This window comes from Tetrao urogallus (assembly GCF_951394365.1).
Source record: "Tetrao urogallus genome assembly, chromosome: 1".
NCBI classification, from domain to species: Eukaryota; Metazoa; Chordata; class Aves; order Galliformes; family Phasianidae; genus Tetrao; species Tetrao urogallus.
In genome coordinates, this window is record NC_136813.1 from 121087249 (window position 1) to 121106223 (window position 18975).

The window sequence follows — 18975 nt, forward strand, 5'->3', positions numbered from 1 at the left end:
GGGCAGCACGCGTCCTTAAGATCCAATCTGCCCGGTAACAATGAGCGCGCAGCAGCGAGAGCCCCAGAGCCATTGGCTATGCAAATAGAGGGAGGGGAAGCGGCGCCCTAAACTCCACACTCGCACTTTTAAGGCGGTATTTCCCTACTAGCAGCCAACGCCGGGGAGTGGGGGCGGTTGCCGGCAGCGTGCTATCCGCACGCACCTCGGGGCCGCCTCCGCGCCCCAGGAGCTCGGCTCCGGCGGTGGGCGGCTCCTTCTCTCTCGGGAGCCTCAGCCTCGCAGCGGGCTGCAGCACAGGCTTCACAAAGTTGACACATTTTCCAGGCGGCTGCTTTGCGCCGGCCGAGAGGTAGGCGAGGCAGCGAGGTGCGGGCTGGGGCAGGTGGTTCGTGCAGAAAGCGGACATGAAGCGTGAGCGGTCGGCCCCGTGCCGCGGACGCGCGTGGTGGGCTGCACTCGGCGGCAGCGGCGAGCATGGCTGGCGTGAGGAGGGGTGAAATCGCACGGTGCGGGACTGTCCCTGCCCCCATCCGGCCCTCCCTTCTCCACCCGCGACATTTCCTAAAAGTTGTATCGCTGTGACTGTGCGCTGCTAAAGCAGCTCGCCTGCTAGAAATGGAGCGGAGAAAGTAGCAGTGTGATTATCGCTACATTTCGCCCTGAAAACGCTGCCGAACGCTCACCCTTCAAGGAGCTCTTCTTCCGCGTTTGCTGTTAGGCTGCAGTTAACAGGTTCTGCCCCCATGGCTGCGTAGTCAGGGTGTATAAGGGGGAGGAGTGGGTAAGGCGCCTGGGGAGCCGGGACGCGCATCTGGCGCTGACCCAAACCAGGGCATTTCGCGTACAAACCATGTAGTGTTTGTGGGTGCGGGGGGAGCCCATGGCTTCTCAGAAAAGGGGAGTACAGATTCAGGCAGGCTCCTGGAGAAGGAAAGTGTGGAACAAGTTCGGTTCGGCTGCTGGAAAAAAAAAAAAAAAAAAAAAAAAAAAAAAAAAAAGAGAGAGAGAGAGAAACTGACGTTTGTGAATGTGTCTCCCTGTTCGAGGGCCTCCGGGTTCCTTGTTAGCTTATAGAGTGGAAAAGAAAAAAACACACACAAAAAAACCAACAGCGACCCGCGTTTGATGTTACGCCTGACCAGCTGCAGTGCTCCATAATAACGAGAGCTGCCTGCCCTAGTGGTTTGCGTCACTTCGCTTCAACTTTAGGCTAGAAATCAAGAGAGAAGGACAAACGAACTTCAAGGGAGGCAGGAACGGGCTAGAAACGCCGCCGCCCTCCTCCTTTATCCTTCTTCTTTCCCCACCCCCTTCCTTCTCCCCCCCTCCTCCAACCCCCCCCTTTCCCCCCCCGTGAAAACTTTTCCATCAGAGTAAGAGGGAGATCGCTTTGGGAACATGGAGTTGCTGTGCTGCGAGGTGGATCCCATGAGAAGAGCTTTGCCGGACCCGAGTTTGCTCTACGACGACCGTGTTTTGCACAACTTACTGACGATAGAGGAGCGGTATCTGCCCCAGTGCTCCTACTTCAAGTGCGTGCAGAAGGACATCCAGCCCTTCATGAGGAGGATGGTGGCCACTTGGATGCTGGAGGTTGGTGCAGGCAGACCCGCGAGCAGCACCTACGTTTGTCCCGTCCTCTCACCCCCCACACCCATTTACCCCTCCGGTAGCGGTGGATTGTACTTTTTGTGTATGTTTCTATTTTCTCGCCTTTTAACTCCACCTACAGAGCCTGCCCAGCACCCGTCGGGTTGAGGTGGGGGCAGGGGCTTCGAGCATCCCCCAGTCCTCGAAGTGAAATGGCCCTGTCGGGGGCTGCCGCCGCTCAAAGCGGGGTGCCGAGAGGGGAGGAAGGGATGGGGGGGAGGTTGGAAAAGTCATTTGCAAGTAAAAAGATGAGCCATCTCTGGCTGCGAGCGCCTGGGATTGAGGACCTTTTGGGAAAAGGGAGCCAGGGTAGGGCAAGGGACGGAGGGTGAGGAGTGCCCCCCACGTTTTGCTCGGCAAGTATTTTACGACCACGTATGCACTGGTTAAGACGTGCCTTTTTTTTCGCCATATTGAGCTGCATGCAACTGCTCGGAGGCGCTCAGCCCGTCTTCCCATTCCTTCCAAAGAAGGGGCACCCCGAAGCACCCTGCCGCCACGCCCCGGGACCGCAACGTGGCCGGGGGCTGCTGGGAAGAGCGCAGGGTGATCGTGGGCCTGAGCCCCGCGGATTTAACTGCCTTGCCCTGGCCCCATCGTCCTGATTTGCCCCTTTTGATCTCTAGGGGGTGGATTTTTACCAGACCTTCCCCCTCAGCTCCCTGGGTTGAGTACTGGACCCCCTGCTCTGTTTTCATGTGCAATTTGGCGCGTTTTCTTGCCGGCTCCGATTTTTGGTAAATTTTTTAAATAATTTTTTCTGTCTCCTCTGCGTTCTGGCTGCTCAGCCTCTCCCCACCCCAGCTCGCCCTTGCTGCGTTTCTCCCGGCCTTCCTTCCCCCCCCCCCCCCCGGGACGACTTACGGGCGTGGGTCTGGAGGATGCCCCCCGGGGGAATTTTTGCAATTGTCGGAAACGATGGGGGACCGCCCCGGGATGCCACCAGCACCAAAACTAGGACCCTTGGAGAGGCTCAGATATTTTTATCGATTTTTTGAAAATATGACGAAATTACTGAAAAAAAAATCTCGGAGGCTGCTAGCTTGCAGCTGGATGAGGCTTTTCGGCTCTCCCACACAGTGTCTTGAATTCATTTCTCATTCAATGGACTAAAGGAATGTGAAAGCCGATTGACAAGGCTTCCCAGCCTCTCCAGAGGTATCCCCCTCCCCCAGAATTTAGCTCCCCGATGAAGAAAATCAGGAGGGGCTGAAGTGCCAAGGCACTAGTATGTTTTGTGGGATTAGTCATTTGTTTATTTTTTTACTTGTCTCTTTCTCCCCCCTACCCGTGCTACTCGCCTGCAGGTCTGTGAAGAACAGAAGTGTGAAGAAGAAGTTTTCCCTCTGGCAATGAATTACTTGGACAGATTCTTAGCTGTGGTACCCACTCGAAAGTGCCATCTGCAGCTACTGGGGGCAGTGTGCATGTTCCTGGCCTCCAAGCTAAAAGAGACAATCCCCCTCACAGCAGAGAAGCTTTGCATATACACGGACAATTCCATCAAACCCCAAGAGCTGCTGGTAAGCAGCCCCCTTACGCCTCAAGCACATCCGCTCTCTGCATCAGCACTCGCTGACAGCCTTCTCTGCTTTTCTCCTTCTTTCCCCCCCACCCCAGTAAGTCGGCACTTGTGCCACTCTGTTGCCCACCCCTCTTTGAAAATCACGCTTTCCACTATTTTTTTTTTTTTCCCACACGCTCTTCTGCGAATTGTCAAATGTGCTAGAGGCACCCACGTGACTCTGAGGGATCGACCCAAAACTGCGGGCGTGCTGTGCCCGAGGGGCGGGACTGCAGGGGGGGGTCACCGTCACCGCCTCTGGCTCCTTCGCAGCTGTACGCCACGCGGTATCCAGCTCCCCTTTACTGTGCCGCTGTCTGGCGCGCTGGCGGCCGGAGCTGCCGAGCGCGCACGCTGGCGCCGGGCTCTCGCCGCGGGGCCTTTTCCCCGGGGCCGCGGGCGCACACGTGCACCGCGGGGCCACCGGCGCTGCGCGGTTCAGCGTGGCGCTTCCTCGCCACCTGGTGGCAGACACGCGGAACCGGGCATGACTTCATCCCTTGAAGCGCTGCCAGGCCGCCCAGCTCCCCGACTGCTGCCTGCCGGCCTTGCGCGGTGCAGGGAGACGCAGCCATCTGCCCTCCGGGGTCTTGCAGAAGTACCACCAGGTGCTGCGGTTAGAGGCGCCGGTTAGAGGCAGTGCGGTTGCTCTCGTTCTGCAGCAAGAGGGGACTTTGGCTGCAGGATGTCGTCGAGGAAGGTTGAGGTGCCAGGTACTGTGTGGCCGATAGGGGTTGGCCTCAAGCGCTGTTACAGTTGAGGAAGTTGTGTCTTTGTTCTTGCAGGTCTGGTTTCCAGTTATCTCCGAGGTGAAAATTGAGCTTGGTTAAACGCTATAAGTTAACAGGCCTGTCTGGTACTGATGTTGGAGCCTTCAAGGTGAAAATAGACATCAGGAAGGGTGGAAGCAGAATCATAGTCATTTGTTGGAATAACTAACATTTACAGAGTACTAGACAAGTGTTGGGCCTGTACGTGAGATGTATTGCTCAGATTTTTTGTCATGGAACTATTGGTTATGTGTAGCAAGCTGAATCTCACCAGAATTAATCACTTGGTGAGGCCAGTGAGAATTCCCTCAGGGAGGGGCTGGGAACTCACTCATCTGTAGAATAAGGGGCTGTGGGCTGCAAGCCCTGGTACAGCTGTCACAGATGTCCCATAGATGGTGTTGGCTGCTCCAGGATATGTCATGTCCCATGTGAGAAGGAAGTGATAATGTACCTCTTCTTATGTCACATTGATTGAAGCCTGTTTTAAGAACTTCCCTGCATAGCTTCTATGCTTTTCCCTATCAGAATCTGTCCCGTTAGTTGTGTTTGGACCCATTACTGGTCCTCAGCTTGCATAAATTGCCATTTTGTTCAAATTTTTCACAAGTTGAGAAAGAGAAAAAAAACCAAAAACATTTATAGGCTCTGTTACCTACGTGAACGTGAGATTTCCAAGCTATGGTGAGCTTTGCCGTAATCCAGTAGGAATGTCTATAGGAAAGTAACTTGCTGTTACAGCAGGCATCTATTCAGAGAAATGGCTGCAGAAATTGCATTGTAGGGTCCATGTTTATGGTTTCTCAGCAACCCTTATTGACGTCTCCTCGACTGCAAAATTAAAGGACTTTTATTTTTTTGGGTTTTTTTTTTTTTTGGCTTGGAAACTCTACAAACTTAGCTGGGGCACCCTGCTATGCTGGGTTCCATCAGGCTAACGCATTATTAAGACTCAAGAATCAGGGCATGGAATTTAGTTAATGACTGATAGTTGTTGCGTGAGACAGGGACAAGGCTGAGGCCTGAGTTTTGTTCACAGTCTGGGGTGCTGAAAGGTATTCAAAACTTTATTTTAAATGTTTACAAGTGTAGATGTGATCCTCTTCGCAGGGCTTATATTTGTTGATGAGGTATCTCTTGCGTGTCACATTGTAGTGAATGGCCAGTAATTATATACCCACCCAAGTTTTCCTTTGATTTCACTTGGAGTTTGGGGCATGCAAATAATGTGGGGTTAGATCCTACATTATTTATTGGTTTATAATTTACCCTAAAAATAGGCTACTTCTTGACTGTGTTAATGAGCGTTTTCTTTCTGCAAAACTTTAAGCACCACCAGGTTTGTCTGCAGGAACTTTTTACTATAGTTTTGGAAAGAATGCCATCAAATGTATTTTCCCCATTTTGAAAGGGAGTGTAAATTATTTTTGTGTCATTATCCCTAGGACCTTAAATGATAAGAAGGAATAACTATAGTCATTTAAAAGAAGTTACTAGGAAAGGACCACAGTGACCTTGTCAGAATGTAATTGCAGGCTAAACTTTCTGGGTGGGCATTCAACACAATACAGAAAGAGTAAAATCTTGGTTGGAGCTGCCAGGTCTCATTATTTCCAGTACAGTTTAACTTTTCCAGCATTGATGGGGGGGATGGGAAGTGGAGAATGAAGTAAACAGCTTCAAAGCAGTAGTAGCATACTTTTAAAAAAAAAAAAAAAAAAAAAAAAGTTTGAGCAAAACCAATTTAGTAGTGATATAATTACAATCAGAGAAATAAAGTGTTTTCTGCAGGTTGCTTACGGCTTGTCTTCTCCACCCTAACCCCCTGCAGGAATGGGAGCTCGTGGTACTGGGGAAGTTGAAGTGGAACCTTGCAGCTGTCACCCCACATGATTTCATTGAGCACATTCTACGGAAGCTGCCTCTACCTAAAGACAAGTTGGTTTTGATCCGAAAGCATGCACAAACGTTCATTGCCCTTTGTGCCACAGGTAGGCTAAGGTGCTCTGGGTATGCCTGCATGTGATGTGATGGAAAGATGAGTTGCTGGTGGCACAAAGACTTTTTCGTCTCTGGATCCTTATTGTGGTGTGGAAAGAGCTGTTCTTGCTCTTGGGACTGTTTGCAAATAAGCCTTCGTGCTGTGTTTTGATGATCTTGTAACGGGGAGCTGTAAAGTGCCGGCAGTTCTGTACCTGCTGACTAATGCATGGTGCCAGTAAGACTGAATTAGTGTGATTTTCTCTTTTGCCCGATTCACTACACTTTTCAAAGGGCCACGGGTTGTTTGTACAAACAGATACGGGATAGCCAAAGTAGCAGAAGCTGTCACGGCATAACATTCATTTTGGGCTAATGACAAGTTTTATAACTTTAACTGGACCCTGTCCAGTTAATGTGCCTGTTACGTTACTGAAGCACAGGGAATGCAAATGTTAGAAGTAATTAAAAAACAAACAAACAAACAAACAAAAAACAACCCAGAACATTAGGATTCTTTCTCAAGCTTGTTTTCAAGTAAGCAGTGAAACTACTCCTTTTATAAGGAACCACTATGTTTTCCTTTTTTCTCGTGTTTGGTTGTACATGGTTTCTGAAGTGTTATGTAAGAGCAAAAGTCTCTATTCCATGGAAACAATTACTAGATATTTATCTGTAAGATTCTGTTTTTTTTTATGTTTTTGTTTTTGTTTTTTTTTTTTTCTCTTGTATACAAAAGCTAAATGTACCCTAATTTTCTTTGGAAGGATTAACCATATTAGACTTTCACAGGAGCTAAATCTGGAGCGGATGGGCAGCATGCTATGTTTTACAGGGGTGTTTCGGGGTAGTACATGACTTAATGTGTAGGTTCTCTACAGTTTGATATGCTTAGTCTTTTGTGATGGGAACTTGATGTGCAGTTATGAGAGAATCACTTCCCACTGGGTATTTACAGAGGGAAAAGGAACATCAGCTACAGCTTTTGGGCAATACTGATGCATAACTGATTACCAGTATGCCTGCTTTTTGGTGTTTGAGATGTAGAGACTGTTTTTACAATGTAGGCCAGTTTTTGCTACCTCAGCTGATATGTTTTAAAGAATGCTAATTTGGACTGCTTTAGGGTGATTAACATTTCAGTTACTGCAGTGCTGTAGCTTTCCCTTTTTTTCCCACTGTTGTGTGATCCCTTTCAGGCAGAAGGACATGGAGCTCATTAGAAATACTGCTCCAAATCTACAGGATCAATCTTGGTAAGCCATCAGATATCTCTGGCCTAATTAGCATTTTACTTTAAAATTAATCAATTACATCAGCTTCATACTGGCTTTGCATTCTCTCCCTGCCCACTTAATGCTACCCTACTCTTTTCAATGCTGTTCTTACTCTCCTATGTGAAAAAAAGACCCTTCTTACCAATCTTATTTCCAGATCCAGTTGTTATTTCCTTTTTTTTCTCTTATTTGTTATGGAGCTCTCTTCATCAGCCACTCTATTTCTTCTTTCCCTTTCTCCCTGAGAGCTTCTGCTCTCTGCCAGCTTGGATTAAGCCTGTTTCGTTTCTCCATTTGCATTCTTTCAGCTAGATGACCTCCTTTGACATATGGCGTGACATGACAGACTTTTCCCTTGCTCCTTCCATGCATGTGTCGAGCCTGTTTTTGATTCTTAAGCATTACTAGACCTGGTCTTAATGGTTGGCTAATGGCTTCAGTCTTGAGCTCAGTAGTGTCTCTCGTTTTACGTTCTGATTCATCTCAGTGTGACAACTTCTGCTCTCCAGTAGTTTTTCAGTCTCTGCATTTTTCTTTCTGTGCCTCTCTCCCCATTCATTGTAGTGAGTAACAATTCACATGAGCATGACTTAAACTGGAGCGTGACCCTCCTTGCTGTTAGTTCCATCTGAACATACTACTTCTAGGCAAGACAGAAGCATATTCTCTGAACAAGAGGTTTTCTCTTTCCCCTGCCCTACTGTTGCAGTGCTTTCTGAAGCCTCGTTCTCCTCTGGAAGTGTCTGGCAGTGAAGAACACCCCTGGACTAGGTCTGCCTGTGTTTGTAAAGCAGCATCTGTGCCAGCAGGATACTGCTGAGTGAGGGAGAGCATAGTCTTTTGTCTGGGAACTGACTGTACATAGGACAGCTTTCTTGAAGCTGCTTCACTCACTCACTGCACAGTAACAGCGTTCAGATGTGTCAGCATGTGCTGACACATGCTTGTCTTTCACAACATCATTCATTTTCTTACCCTGCTAGCGGCTACTGCTGTAAGCTAAAATCTTCTTCAGGAATCTTGTGAATCTTAAAGGCACTGAGAGCTGCAAACAGACTCTCTGCATTTACTGTATAGTAAAAGCAGATGCTTACCTCTGTTTCAGATTAAGAGGATCCTACTTATTTGCAAGCCCAAGAGAAATCATCATTTTGACCTCCAGAGTCACATCTCTTTACCGCTCTTATCCTAGCTATATCTGTTAGTAACTTTTTATCCTTCATTGCTCATGCCATGGGCCCATTTCATGTGTTTCAAGTTGCAGAGTTGTACCTGGAGGAGCAGGAAATGTCCTGACTGCAGAGCTATATACCTGACATGCTACATTGCAGACAGGAGGAAGACCGTTTGTTCCTCGTTTCCACCACTTCAGCTTGCCTTTTATTCTTTCTTCTTTTAGGTTGTGCAGCATTAGAGATGTCTGACAGCTTCCCTGTGCTAAGCTGTCATGATGGAGGCTGTACATGGCACTGTTTTGGCAGAGGATAGCTTTTTGTGTCTATGGACTGACGAAGGAATGGATTTTGAGGGAGGAGAGGCAAACCAGGCTTCCAATAAGAGGAACTGTGCATTTCTGGGCACAGGCAGCAATGGAGAAGCTAATAACAGTGAACAGATTTTTGGCATTTTATGTGAATGGTGTATAAAACTTGAAAGCAGAAAGTGCTGCAGATTTTCAGAGACAGAAGGCAACTGTATAGATCTCTAGACTCATCTCTTTTGTATGGACTTTTGCTTTTGTATTTCAGTTTTAAGCCAGTTTTGTAGTGTGTGCTAGATATCTGCCCACTGTTTCTGGGGCTTTAACCATCTATGCTTGAAAGCTAAAAAGGGTGAAACGTGTTGTTTGCTGTTCCCTCCCCCTCATGTGTGTGGGTCTTTGTTTGTTTGTTTACTTCTGGACCAAATCAGACAGAAGTTCTGTGAAAATCAATGCAATGGAAGTGTTGTGTGAGCAAAGACTGCAATTACTCCTCTAATCCTGGTGACCTGGAGGATAACCACATGGAATGCTGTGTAACACCAAGAGGTTCTCAGGACTCCTGCTGGGCAATGTGCTGTGCGTTCTTTCCTTTTTAGCCAATGTAAGACATTTTAGGTTCGGTCCCTGCAGAACGTGAAATGCACTACATGTTTTAGTTGGGATCTGCTCTTCACAGAGAGAGGAAAAAAAAAAAAGTCCACAGAGACTTTAAGTGGATCAGACTCATAGAAGGAAAATAAGTGTTGTGAAGTAATAGTAGTTGCATAAATAGTTCTTGCATGACACGTGTCAGAAGAAAGAATAATCCTCATGATTTTATTGCTAGGCAAAAGACAGTTTGCTTGTTCCTGGGAAGGACAGTTCATATTAGTATATCAAGCTCTCTGGCAGAGCGAAGCTGCAAAAGCCATTACTGGTCCATCAGCAAGTAGGCAGGGCCTGGGGTGTACTTGTGTGGGCAGAACCACTCCTTAAGTTGCAGAACCATCTGACTGGGGAAGATGAGGCGGAAGAAGATGAAGGAAAAGAGCCTTTGCTGACATATGCTGGCAGAATTCCTGTGCTGTCAGATAAGTTACTGTTCTTCCTACCTGTTGCAGTTCTGACCTTCTGATGGCTTAAGTGCTAAATGTAATCATGATCTTGATTAAGTTATCATATTGAATTTGTAGAACAAATTACAATAATCATAAAAAATAGTTGTTCAGAAATAGTTTATCATCAGCTAATGAGCATGTTGTGTTGAGTGCTCATATACTTGCTTATGTAAAGTGCTCAGCATGTTTTCCAGTCTCTATCTCACTTGGGTTGTGAGATAGCATTAGCATTTAGGATGATTTAAATACATTCATACCAAGGCCAGACTTTTTAGCATTACTATAGCCCGTGAGTAGAATTAAATGTCTGCCCTCCCACCTACCTCGGAGGAAAGGAGCACTTACATCTGCATCCTATTTTACTTAATAGTCTTTTCTTTGGTTATACTTGGCACTGGTGTAACATTTTTTGAAGTGCTAAGGAGTCAGCTGATTATGCCTTTAAAAGCAGTAATAGTTAACACTGGGGAAAAAAAATCTGTGCATTGTGAAGTACAAAAGCAAGAGGAAAAAAGAATCTACCAACTGCATTCAAAAAAGCATGTGAACGAGTGTTCATGTGCTTTTTTTTGAAAGCAGCTGATAGAAAGTGCATGCACTTGGATCAAACCAGGCAAGAATCAAAAGCATTGCGTATATTGTTTTCCTATGATTTTTTTGTTTTTAAACTTATCTCCTAAAATGAAAATTCATGCTTTTCCTCATGGTAATATCACTGGCTGGGTAAAGTTCAAGGCTAGGTGAAATTGGGATGTAAGCATTTAAATAGCAGTTTATAGATGGATATTGTTGGTTGTCATCATTCTGTTCTCCTGATGGACTTAACACACCCTTCTTTAAATTTTCTTTTCTCCCATCCCTAAGAACTGTTTTCAAGACAGGAGTTTCCTGTGCTGTTTGTTTGCAGAGCTGCAAATGCCTCTGTCAAATTCTAGGGATGAATGCTGGCTGTTAAAATAATGGCCTGCAGCCAGAGCAGTAACAGAGGTCATTGTAAGAAGGTGGAGTTTGCACCTGATCTTGGCACACTGAGGATGTTCAGCGTGGTGTTGATGTACTTTTCCTTCTAGCAGTTTTCTTGCACAGGCAACTCTGAGTTCCCACCTCTGGTTGTATCCTTTAGTCTGACTGCCAACTTCTGATTTTCCTGATTTAGATACATAGTGAAGTTCACTGGATCTGCTTGCGGGAGTGAGCCAGCAAAATAGCTCAACTGTTCTTCGCAGGGTACCTGACTATTTGTCACATTTGCTGCATGTGCAGAAAAAACATTCTTGGCATGTGCATACATTGGAGTAGAGCATACTGTTTGAAAGAAGAATGTCTACTGTCTAGGTACCCTGATTTGTTCTGGCTGTCTGGTCCATAGCTGGCTGTCTTTCAAATGATGCTGTTTCTTATACTTTTTTTTTTTCTTTCCAGCCCTGAAATTGCCTGTAGAAGTCAAAGGGTTGTGCAAGGTTGGACTAGATTTTTATTATCTTTCAAGGAAAAAAAAAGATACAGTTGGAGATGAGGATGGTTCACTGTGCTTATTACCTGGGGATAATAGAAGGCAAAACAAATCGTGCTTTCTAAAAAGCCATTTCTTTCCTTGAAGTGTTTGAATGTTTCTATTTTCTTAGACTAGACATTGTTGTGCTACCTCTCTTACTTTCAGCAAGACTTCTGTATTTTGATGTAGAGTTGCAAAGTTAAAAGTCAGTGCTATGTCTTGAGAGCAGGCACTGGGTTTGCATTAGCCAGGGTTATGTGTGCATCTGAAAGAGAGATCTAGCTCATAGCCTGATTTCGGGTGTCCTGTAAGAAGTTCTTTTTATAAGATTCTCTAATTCAGATTTTATCAGCACCAGCAAGAATTTTAAGTGAAAATACATGTCTAAAAGCCAAATGTTTTAAATCCTCTCCTCCCTTTTATTTTATTTTATTTTTATTTCTTTCTTAAATGTCAGGACAAGCTTTTGTCCTGTAAGTCTGGGGGCGGGTTTACCTGTAAGGATGGCAAGATTTGAGTTATAACTGAGGAATTAGGGTATGGGGATTATAATCTAAAATGACATGTAAAAAGCTTGTTTGAAATTTCTTGATAAAATGTAAGAGACTTGGGGAGGGGTTTTGCATCCCATCAGATATGGTGCTTAATACTTCTGCTTTCATTGCACCTTGAAAAACATTTCACGTAGTTATTACTTTGTTTGAATATGGAAATATGTTAATTAATGCCTTTGTTCCACTGCCTGCTCTTTTCCTCAGCTTTTTCTATTCAACCCTCTAGGTGGCCTAGCACAATGTGGCTTCTTTTCTTTCAATGAGCTCTTTCTGCACTAATAGGGTCCAGGGTGATCTGGAAAACCATGTGCACAAAATTGGTCCACCACCCCCCCCATCCCTTTATGGGCATGTCAGGTTAAATTCATATCAGCAGGAGGGTCACTGTCATGATTTTCAATAGCGTAAGATGAGGTGATGACTTCAGACAATGGTGCCACACTCTCCATTTGGAGACACTTGCCTCACCAGTTGCATTAGTTAATTAATATGCTAAAAATAGGGGCGAGTGATACAAATCGCTGCCTGTTGTACAACAAAGGCTGGGCATGTGTAGCTTTGATAGCCAAGTTTATGGTGCTTGTTATGGAGGGAAGTTAGTTTAGAGCTAGAGGCAATGTAAGACTTTCAGGATGCTGAGCTTTAGTCAGTCTGGGCCTCTGGCCATTTGCTTGCTGTCTCATTTGCATTATGAATGACATTAAGGGAACTAACAAGGTTACTGGGCATAGAAATGTTCTCATGTGACCCCACGTGGAAGCCGACCTACAGCAGTGCTAGTTGGCAGGGGCACTGTAGCTCTTTTATTTGGCTTCCTAGAAGACGGTTTTTGGGAGTGCGTAACTTGTAGGTATAAAAGAAAAACCAGTGTTCACGTAATATGGAGATCCTAACGTAAGCTTCCGGGAGCCAAGGAAGTTCGAAGGGGATGCTGGACATGTGGCTTGAGCTGTACTGAGCATTGATTTGACATCTGGTGATAGGACAAGGAGCAGTGGATGCAAGTGGGACATAAGAGGTTCCACATAAATATGAGGAAAAAATTTCTTCAGAGTAAGGGTAACAGAACACTGGAACAGGCTGCCCAGAAAAGTTGTGGAGTCTCCTTCTCTGGAGACATTCAAAACCCACCTGGACGTATTCCTGTGTGACCTAATCTAGTTGTTCCTCCAGGGGGATTGGACTAGGTAATCTTTCAGGTCTCTTCCATTCACTGACATTTTGTGATTCATTGGGTGCACAGCATAAGCATCCCCCATTACTCTTTTCTTCCCTGCCAGACACCTTGAGTAATGTTGTGTTGTGGAAGTACTCACAAGGATGTGGGCATCTGGGCCTTCAGGAGGATCTGTTTCCCTGTTGCTGGCATGAATGTTGGGTTGCAGTGGAGGCATTTTATTCTTACCTGCTGCATTGTAGCTACTGTACAGACCATCCAAACTCTGTAAGAGTTATTTATTTATTTATTTATTTTACAATGTCTTACCTGAAAATTGCAAGAAAGAGGGATAAATTGTGGAAAATCTGCTGTCACTGGTATTTCCCTAGTTCTTGTGCATAATTAGAATGCAGTTTGGTAAGTCTGAAAATCAAATACTAGAGATGCATCCCACCACCTCCTTGGTAAAGCACAGCATTGTTCCTGCTAATGAACAAAAGGATTTGCCAAATAGAAGTCTGTACTCTCACAGGTACTTAAACAGGTATTGTCTCTCAGCCTACTTTGTTATGCATGTTATCAGCCAGTAATGCCATCAGCTCCCATGACAACTTGCTGTGTCTGGATTTGAAATGTACTGAAGTCAAAGAGCCTGAACTCATTGTTCCCAGTCAGGGCTTAACCTGGGGACACTAAACCCAAGCAATTGCAGCATGTACAAGAGTGGAAGCAGATCTGTGAAGATATCTCCTTCCCTAATTCCTTTCTGTATAAATTAGTGGACTCACTCATGAGTCACTCTGTGGGAAAATGTTCTTGGGACCCATAAATGTTGCTTGAATATTTTTCAATTTTATAAACATTTTTTACTTGCTTCAGGGGCTGAATGAATTACAGAATGGCATGGCTTGGAAGGGACCTTAAAAATCATCTAGTTCCACTCCACTTTTCTGTGGGCAGGACTGTCAGCTGCTAGGTCAGTTTTCCCAGGGCCCCATACAACCTGGCCTTGAACACCTCTGGTGGGGGACATCCACAGCTTCTCTGGCAAGCCTGTTCTAGTGCCTCACCACCCTCCCAGTGAATCTCCCCTGTTTTAGTTTAAAACCGTTTCCCCTTGTCCTCTCACTAGCCACCTGTGTAAAAAACAGTTGGATTTTCTCCTGTTAAAAGCTTTCTCTTAGTATTGAAAGGCCATGATCATAGAATCATTAAGGTTGGAAAGACTACTTAAATCATCTAGTCCAATCATCAACACATCACCACCATTCCACTAAATTATGTAGTCAGTGTTGCATCTGCCCTTTTCTTGGAAAACTCCAAAAATGGTGACTGTAACATCTTCCTGGGCAGCCTGTTCCAATACCTTACTACCCTTTCTGAGAATGTTGGTTGTTTTTTTTTGTTTTGTTTTGTTTTTTCTGAACATCCAACCTCAAACTTCCCTGGCGTACCTTGAAACCATTACCTCTGGTCCTATCACTAGTTAGTTACTTGGCAGAATGGGACCAACCCTCACCTCGCTACAACCTCCTTTCAGATTGTTGAGACAATGACCTAAGCTTCCTCCAAACTAAACAACCCCAGTTCTCTCAGCTGCTCCTTGTAATATTTGTGTTCCACACTCTAGCCAGCTTTGTTGCCCTTCTCTGAACATGCTCCAGGGCCTCAATGTCTTTCTTGTAGTGAGGGTCCTAAAACTGAACACAATATTCAAGGTACAATTAGGAGTTCCCAGAGCCTTCTGGACAGTCATTCAAACATATAAATGTTTACGTACTTTACAAAAATACCTGTTTATTGGAGTCCTGGAATCATTCCTGATTTTCATGGTTGCACTTTGTAAACTGGAGGCCCATGCTTCTTCCACAGAGCCACTAGCTGCCCAGTCTGTGGGTGAGTTTGTGCAGGAATGAGCTGCTGCAACAGTCATCAGATTCAAGACCTAGGCCCTCTAGTAAGTGAAAAGAGACAGGATGTCTTAAAAGCCAAGGCTGTTGTGAGCAAGCATCAAGCAAGATGTCTTGTCGGAAGAAGTAGTGAGTTCTGCTTAAGATCTCACTGTATTTATTACATATTCTTGGGGAATGGCTCAAAAAGAACTGTAATGGGCAGAAGCACTGAGGATAGCATGTTCTGGGAATGCTTGTGCTATATGTATCTGGCAGCACTGTTTGTTTACACCACATATTTACAGACTGGGCGGTTCCTCTGCAGGATGAATTTGTGTGAGGCAAATATGAAGCACTGATTTTGACAGTGGAATTGTAATTCTCTGAACGTTAGTGTTGTGATTTGTGATGTGCACTGAGATGAGCTCTCACTGGACTGTGTCCAGTACTGACAAGTAAGGGTCAAGGCTCTCCTGCTGACTTAACTGTTAATTAGGGCAATATAAAAATTGTCAAGTCCATCAGCTTTCCTATATATACACTACTACAGTATAATTATTGTTTTTGTAATAATAATAGTTCATGCTAACTGGTTCTGTTAGTGGGAATTTGCTCATTCAGAAGTATCTGAACGTGATGTCTTCTGAGCTCAGTTTTTGTGTGTGAAAGAGTCATTTCTGTGCAGCTGTGACCTGCAAGTAGTTGTCTTTTAGTGGCTTCATGAGTCAGGTAAGTCTGTGTGAGGATTTCAGCTCTTTCCTTTATTTCCCTAGTTCTGACATCCATTCTCCTGTCCCTGTGGGTAAATGTTATCACCAGAATCACAGTTTTCTCTGTTCCTCGTGGATGCCAGGGACGTACTTTAGCCTGGAGAACAGTATGACATCTCCACAACTGTTCCACTGTCTGCCGCCTAAGCATTTGGGAGAATGAGGGAGAAAAAAGCGCTGTTTAAAACTTCTGCAGTCACACAGAAATCATCAGAATTACAGTATTTATGCTAGCTAAATAGAGAAGACTTGGCACGTGTCCTAAGCAGAAGGGCAGTTTTTAGTATCCATGTGACTGTATAAGTAGACTGAATGCATCAAGAGCTTTTCTTTTTTTTTTTTTTCTTTTTTTTTTCTTTTTTTTTTGTTTTGTTTTTTTTTGTACTAGATATTGCTTGGATTTCTTTCTCCTTCTCCAATGGAAAACTGGTAGAGAAGGGTTTATTAATGAGCTATTGCTGATTAAAACAACTTGCAAACTAAGTTTTATGTTAGGAAGGTATTTGTAATCTAGAAAAAATGAGGATCATGTTAGGTGAAAGAAGTACAGGTAAGCCAGTGCCTACAGCAGGATAAAACACAAGGTTGCCTTATAAAGGTCACGAGAGCATTCAATTTAATTTTCATTTATCTCCTAATTTCCACAGATAGGTGAGAAGTTTTGAAATGCCTTTCAACTTGTCATTACTATTATTTTTTAAGAAACAAATGTGGCATTTGTTTTTTCTTTGATGGCATAGCTGTAAGTATTCTCATTTGCTAATTGCAAAGGTACTGAACATAGAGTAGTAAAGATGAATTGTTAATTAAAATCTCTTTCCCAAACAGCTCTTTAAATGCTTGAGTTAATCAAGTCTTTAAATTTGATGTGATTTAAAATCTTAGTTCATTGTTTTTTGAAACCTTATTCCAGTTAGCTTTCTATTTATACATGGAGCTCTAATGTGACTAAGATCCAAATTTCTGATGTCGATTACAGAAAGCCTTTCTCTTCTTTCCTTTTTTTTTTTTTTTAACTAAGACTGTTGAAAATTTTCCAGATTTTCTTTATGCATCAATGAGAATAAAAGACTAAACTGCATTTCCATCTTAATTTGCAGATCTGTTTCGTCTCCTTTGACTACTTGTGATGAGTAGTGTGACTAATGAGCTCAGTCAGACCCAGGAGTTTTTCTACATTTTTACTCTTGGGTGTGGCTTTTATGTTGATGCCTCTGTTCTGCAGCTTTTCTGGTCTGGGCTTGGACTAATTCCCAGATCTGTTCTTACAGATTTTAACTTTGCCATGTACCCACCATCAATGATAGCAACTGGAAGTGTGGGAGCAGCCATCTGTGGCCTTCAGCTTGATGATGGGGACAGATCGCTCTCTGGTGACAGCCTAACAGACTTTCTGGCCAAGATTACAAGCACAGATGTGGTGAGTGTCATGGATTCCTGTTCTTGTTTCACTTCTGAGAACCCTGTGGAAAAACTGAGCTGTCCATCAAACTGGGCCTGATCCTGAGAGCCCAGTGGAGTGAAGGGGGGGGGGGGAGGGGGGGAGTTCTACTGCAAGTGGACACCTTGTTGGAAGACCTCTGGATGTCCAGAGCTCCTTGACCTCATGGGAATCACTCCTCATCATCATGTTCTGTTCAGCAGCTTTGTGAGTAGAGCCTGCTTTGCCTCATCTTGTACTTGGGCCTACTCCATCCACCGTGACTGATGCTGAGGCTTGTTATAGGGGAGCAGTCACATTTAGTGCCCTAGGGCTCTGATGTAGAATAGCAGGCAGCATCTCCCTATAGCTTAAGGTAAACTAGTATGTGCACAGGAACAGCAGGCCTGCGCTCCCAGTCTTGAAACTGCTGTTCTGACCCTCACTGGGATACCTTCCAAAAATCTTTGGCATAAAGGAGGAGAATACTGAGCTAATCCTCCAGCGCCAGCATAGCAGGAGATGGGTACGACCCAAGCTGTCTGGATTTCTGTCTCTAACCTCATTGTAAGCACTCATTTTAAGAAATTAATGCTTCAGATTGTCAGGAAGTCCTTTTGTCAATAGGGAGGTGAATCTGATATTGATTCAGTAGTGCCTGAAAAGTGATTTAGTGAGTACATATGAAAAATGCAAACCAGGCAGGTCTGCATGATAGACTGAGCTGGGAGGACTAGAAGGGAACGCTCAGATCGCCTTTACTAGGAGTGGTGACTCTCCAGTTGCATTGCTACGTTGGTAGTGGGCCATGGGAGGTAGAGTCTGTGCTACTGCAAATCCATGTTCCTTGGTCTGTGGAAAACATGAATTTAATCTGTTGATAACCTGACAAGTTTTGCCATGTTGAAATACACCTGAAAGAAAACGAGTGAGACCTAATGGAAGGCAGGCCACAAATAAAATACTTACCATAAAATTATCAGTTATCAATGTGTCCTTAACCCTTAATCCTTAACCTGTGTTCAACATAAATCCTCTTACAGCTTGTGGAGTAGATATTCTGTGCAATTATTAGATTTGTAACAACACTGTGAAGAGAAAATTGGTGTTTTTTTTTTTTTGTTTTGTTTTGTTTTTTTTTTTTAAACAAACGTTCTAAATTTGGGCTAAAATATTCCGGTTTAACTGAAAGGGAAGAATTTCAGTTTTTTTCTTTCTTTAGGTGAGCCGAGTCTAATTTTAAAGTGCATTTCTAGGTCTTCCCGTTTCTTTTGGTTGGAAGTAAGTTTTGCAAAGGAAAAGAAACATTACCAATTCTGAATGCTTGTAATGTAAATCATGTAGCTTTTGAAATTAAATATACACTCACTTCAAGTGAAAATTTCACATAGGTGATTTGCCTTTTTGTGCCATTTTTATAGGCATGGAGGAACAGTGGTGGTACATTGCAGTAAACAGCAGAAGCACGCAAGAAGAATCCTATATAACAGTTCAGACTTCATGGCCCTATGCAAGTAATGCATAGCACTCATTTGTATGGTTGTTCCGTTTAGAGCAAGAAAATCTATAAAGTTCACTTAATATATTTAGAAAACAAGAATTACCAGTTATTAAAATTGGCAGTTATTGGCTGACTGAAATTTTCTACTTGGGTGTTTGATTGGATGTAATGTGGTAAGTTTTGGATGCAGCATCCAGCAAATGTCAGGAAGGACTCTAGACTCTAGATATCAAGTTAACAGATGTGAGTGGACATGAGAAAATTGGATAAAGGAAGACTAAGATTTATAAAAGACTTGAGACTTGTTAACATGAGTGCTGCTTTTGGTAATAGTCGTGGATATCCTAATAATAAGGAAAA

General features: G+C 44.2%; 1 protein-coding gene across 2 annotated transcripts in view; it reads left to right on the top strand.

Moving 5' to 3' along the window:
* Positions 1-1386: 1386 nt before the first annotated feature.
* Positions 1387-18975, top strand: part of CCND2 (cyclin D2) — a gene marked incomplete at both ends in the record, with an annotated part of 33417 nt that continues 15828 nt past the window's right edge. Inside the window, 5 exons of one of the 2 annotated variants that reach the window (XM_079544113.1) lie at positions 1402-1596; positions 2961-3176; positions 5819-5978; positions 16966-17114; positions 18536-18568. In XM_079544113.1, coding sequence (XP_079400239.1) covers positions 1402-1596; positions 2961-3176; positions 5819-5978; positions 16966-17114; positions 18536-18568 — 753 coding nt within the window. Of the gene's footprint in view, positions 1597-2960; positions 3177-5818; positions 5979-16965; positions 17115-18535; positions 18569-18975 lie in introns of those variants that run through there. The other variant, XM_079544114.1, reaches the window with a different exon arrangement.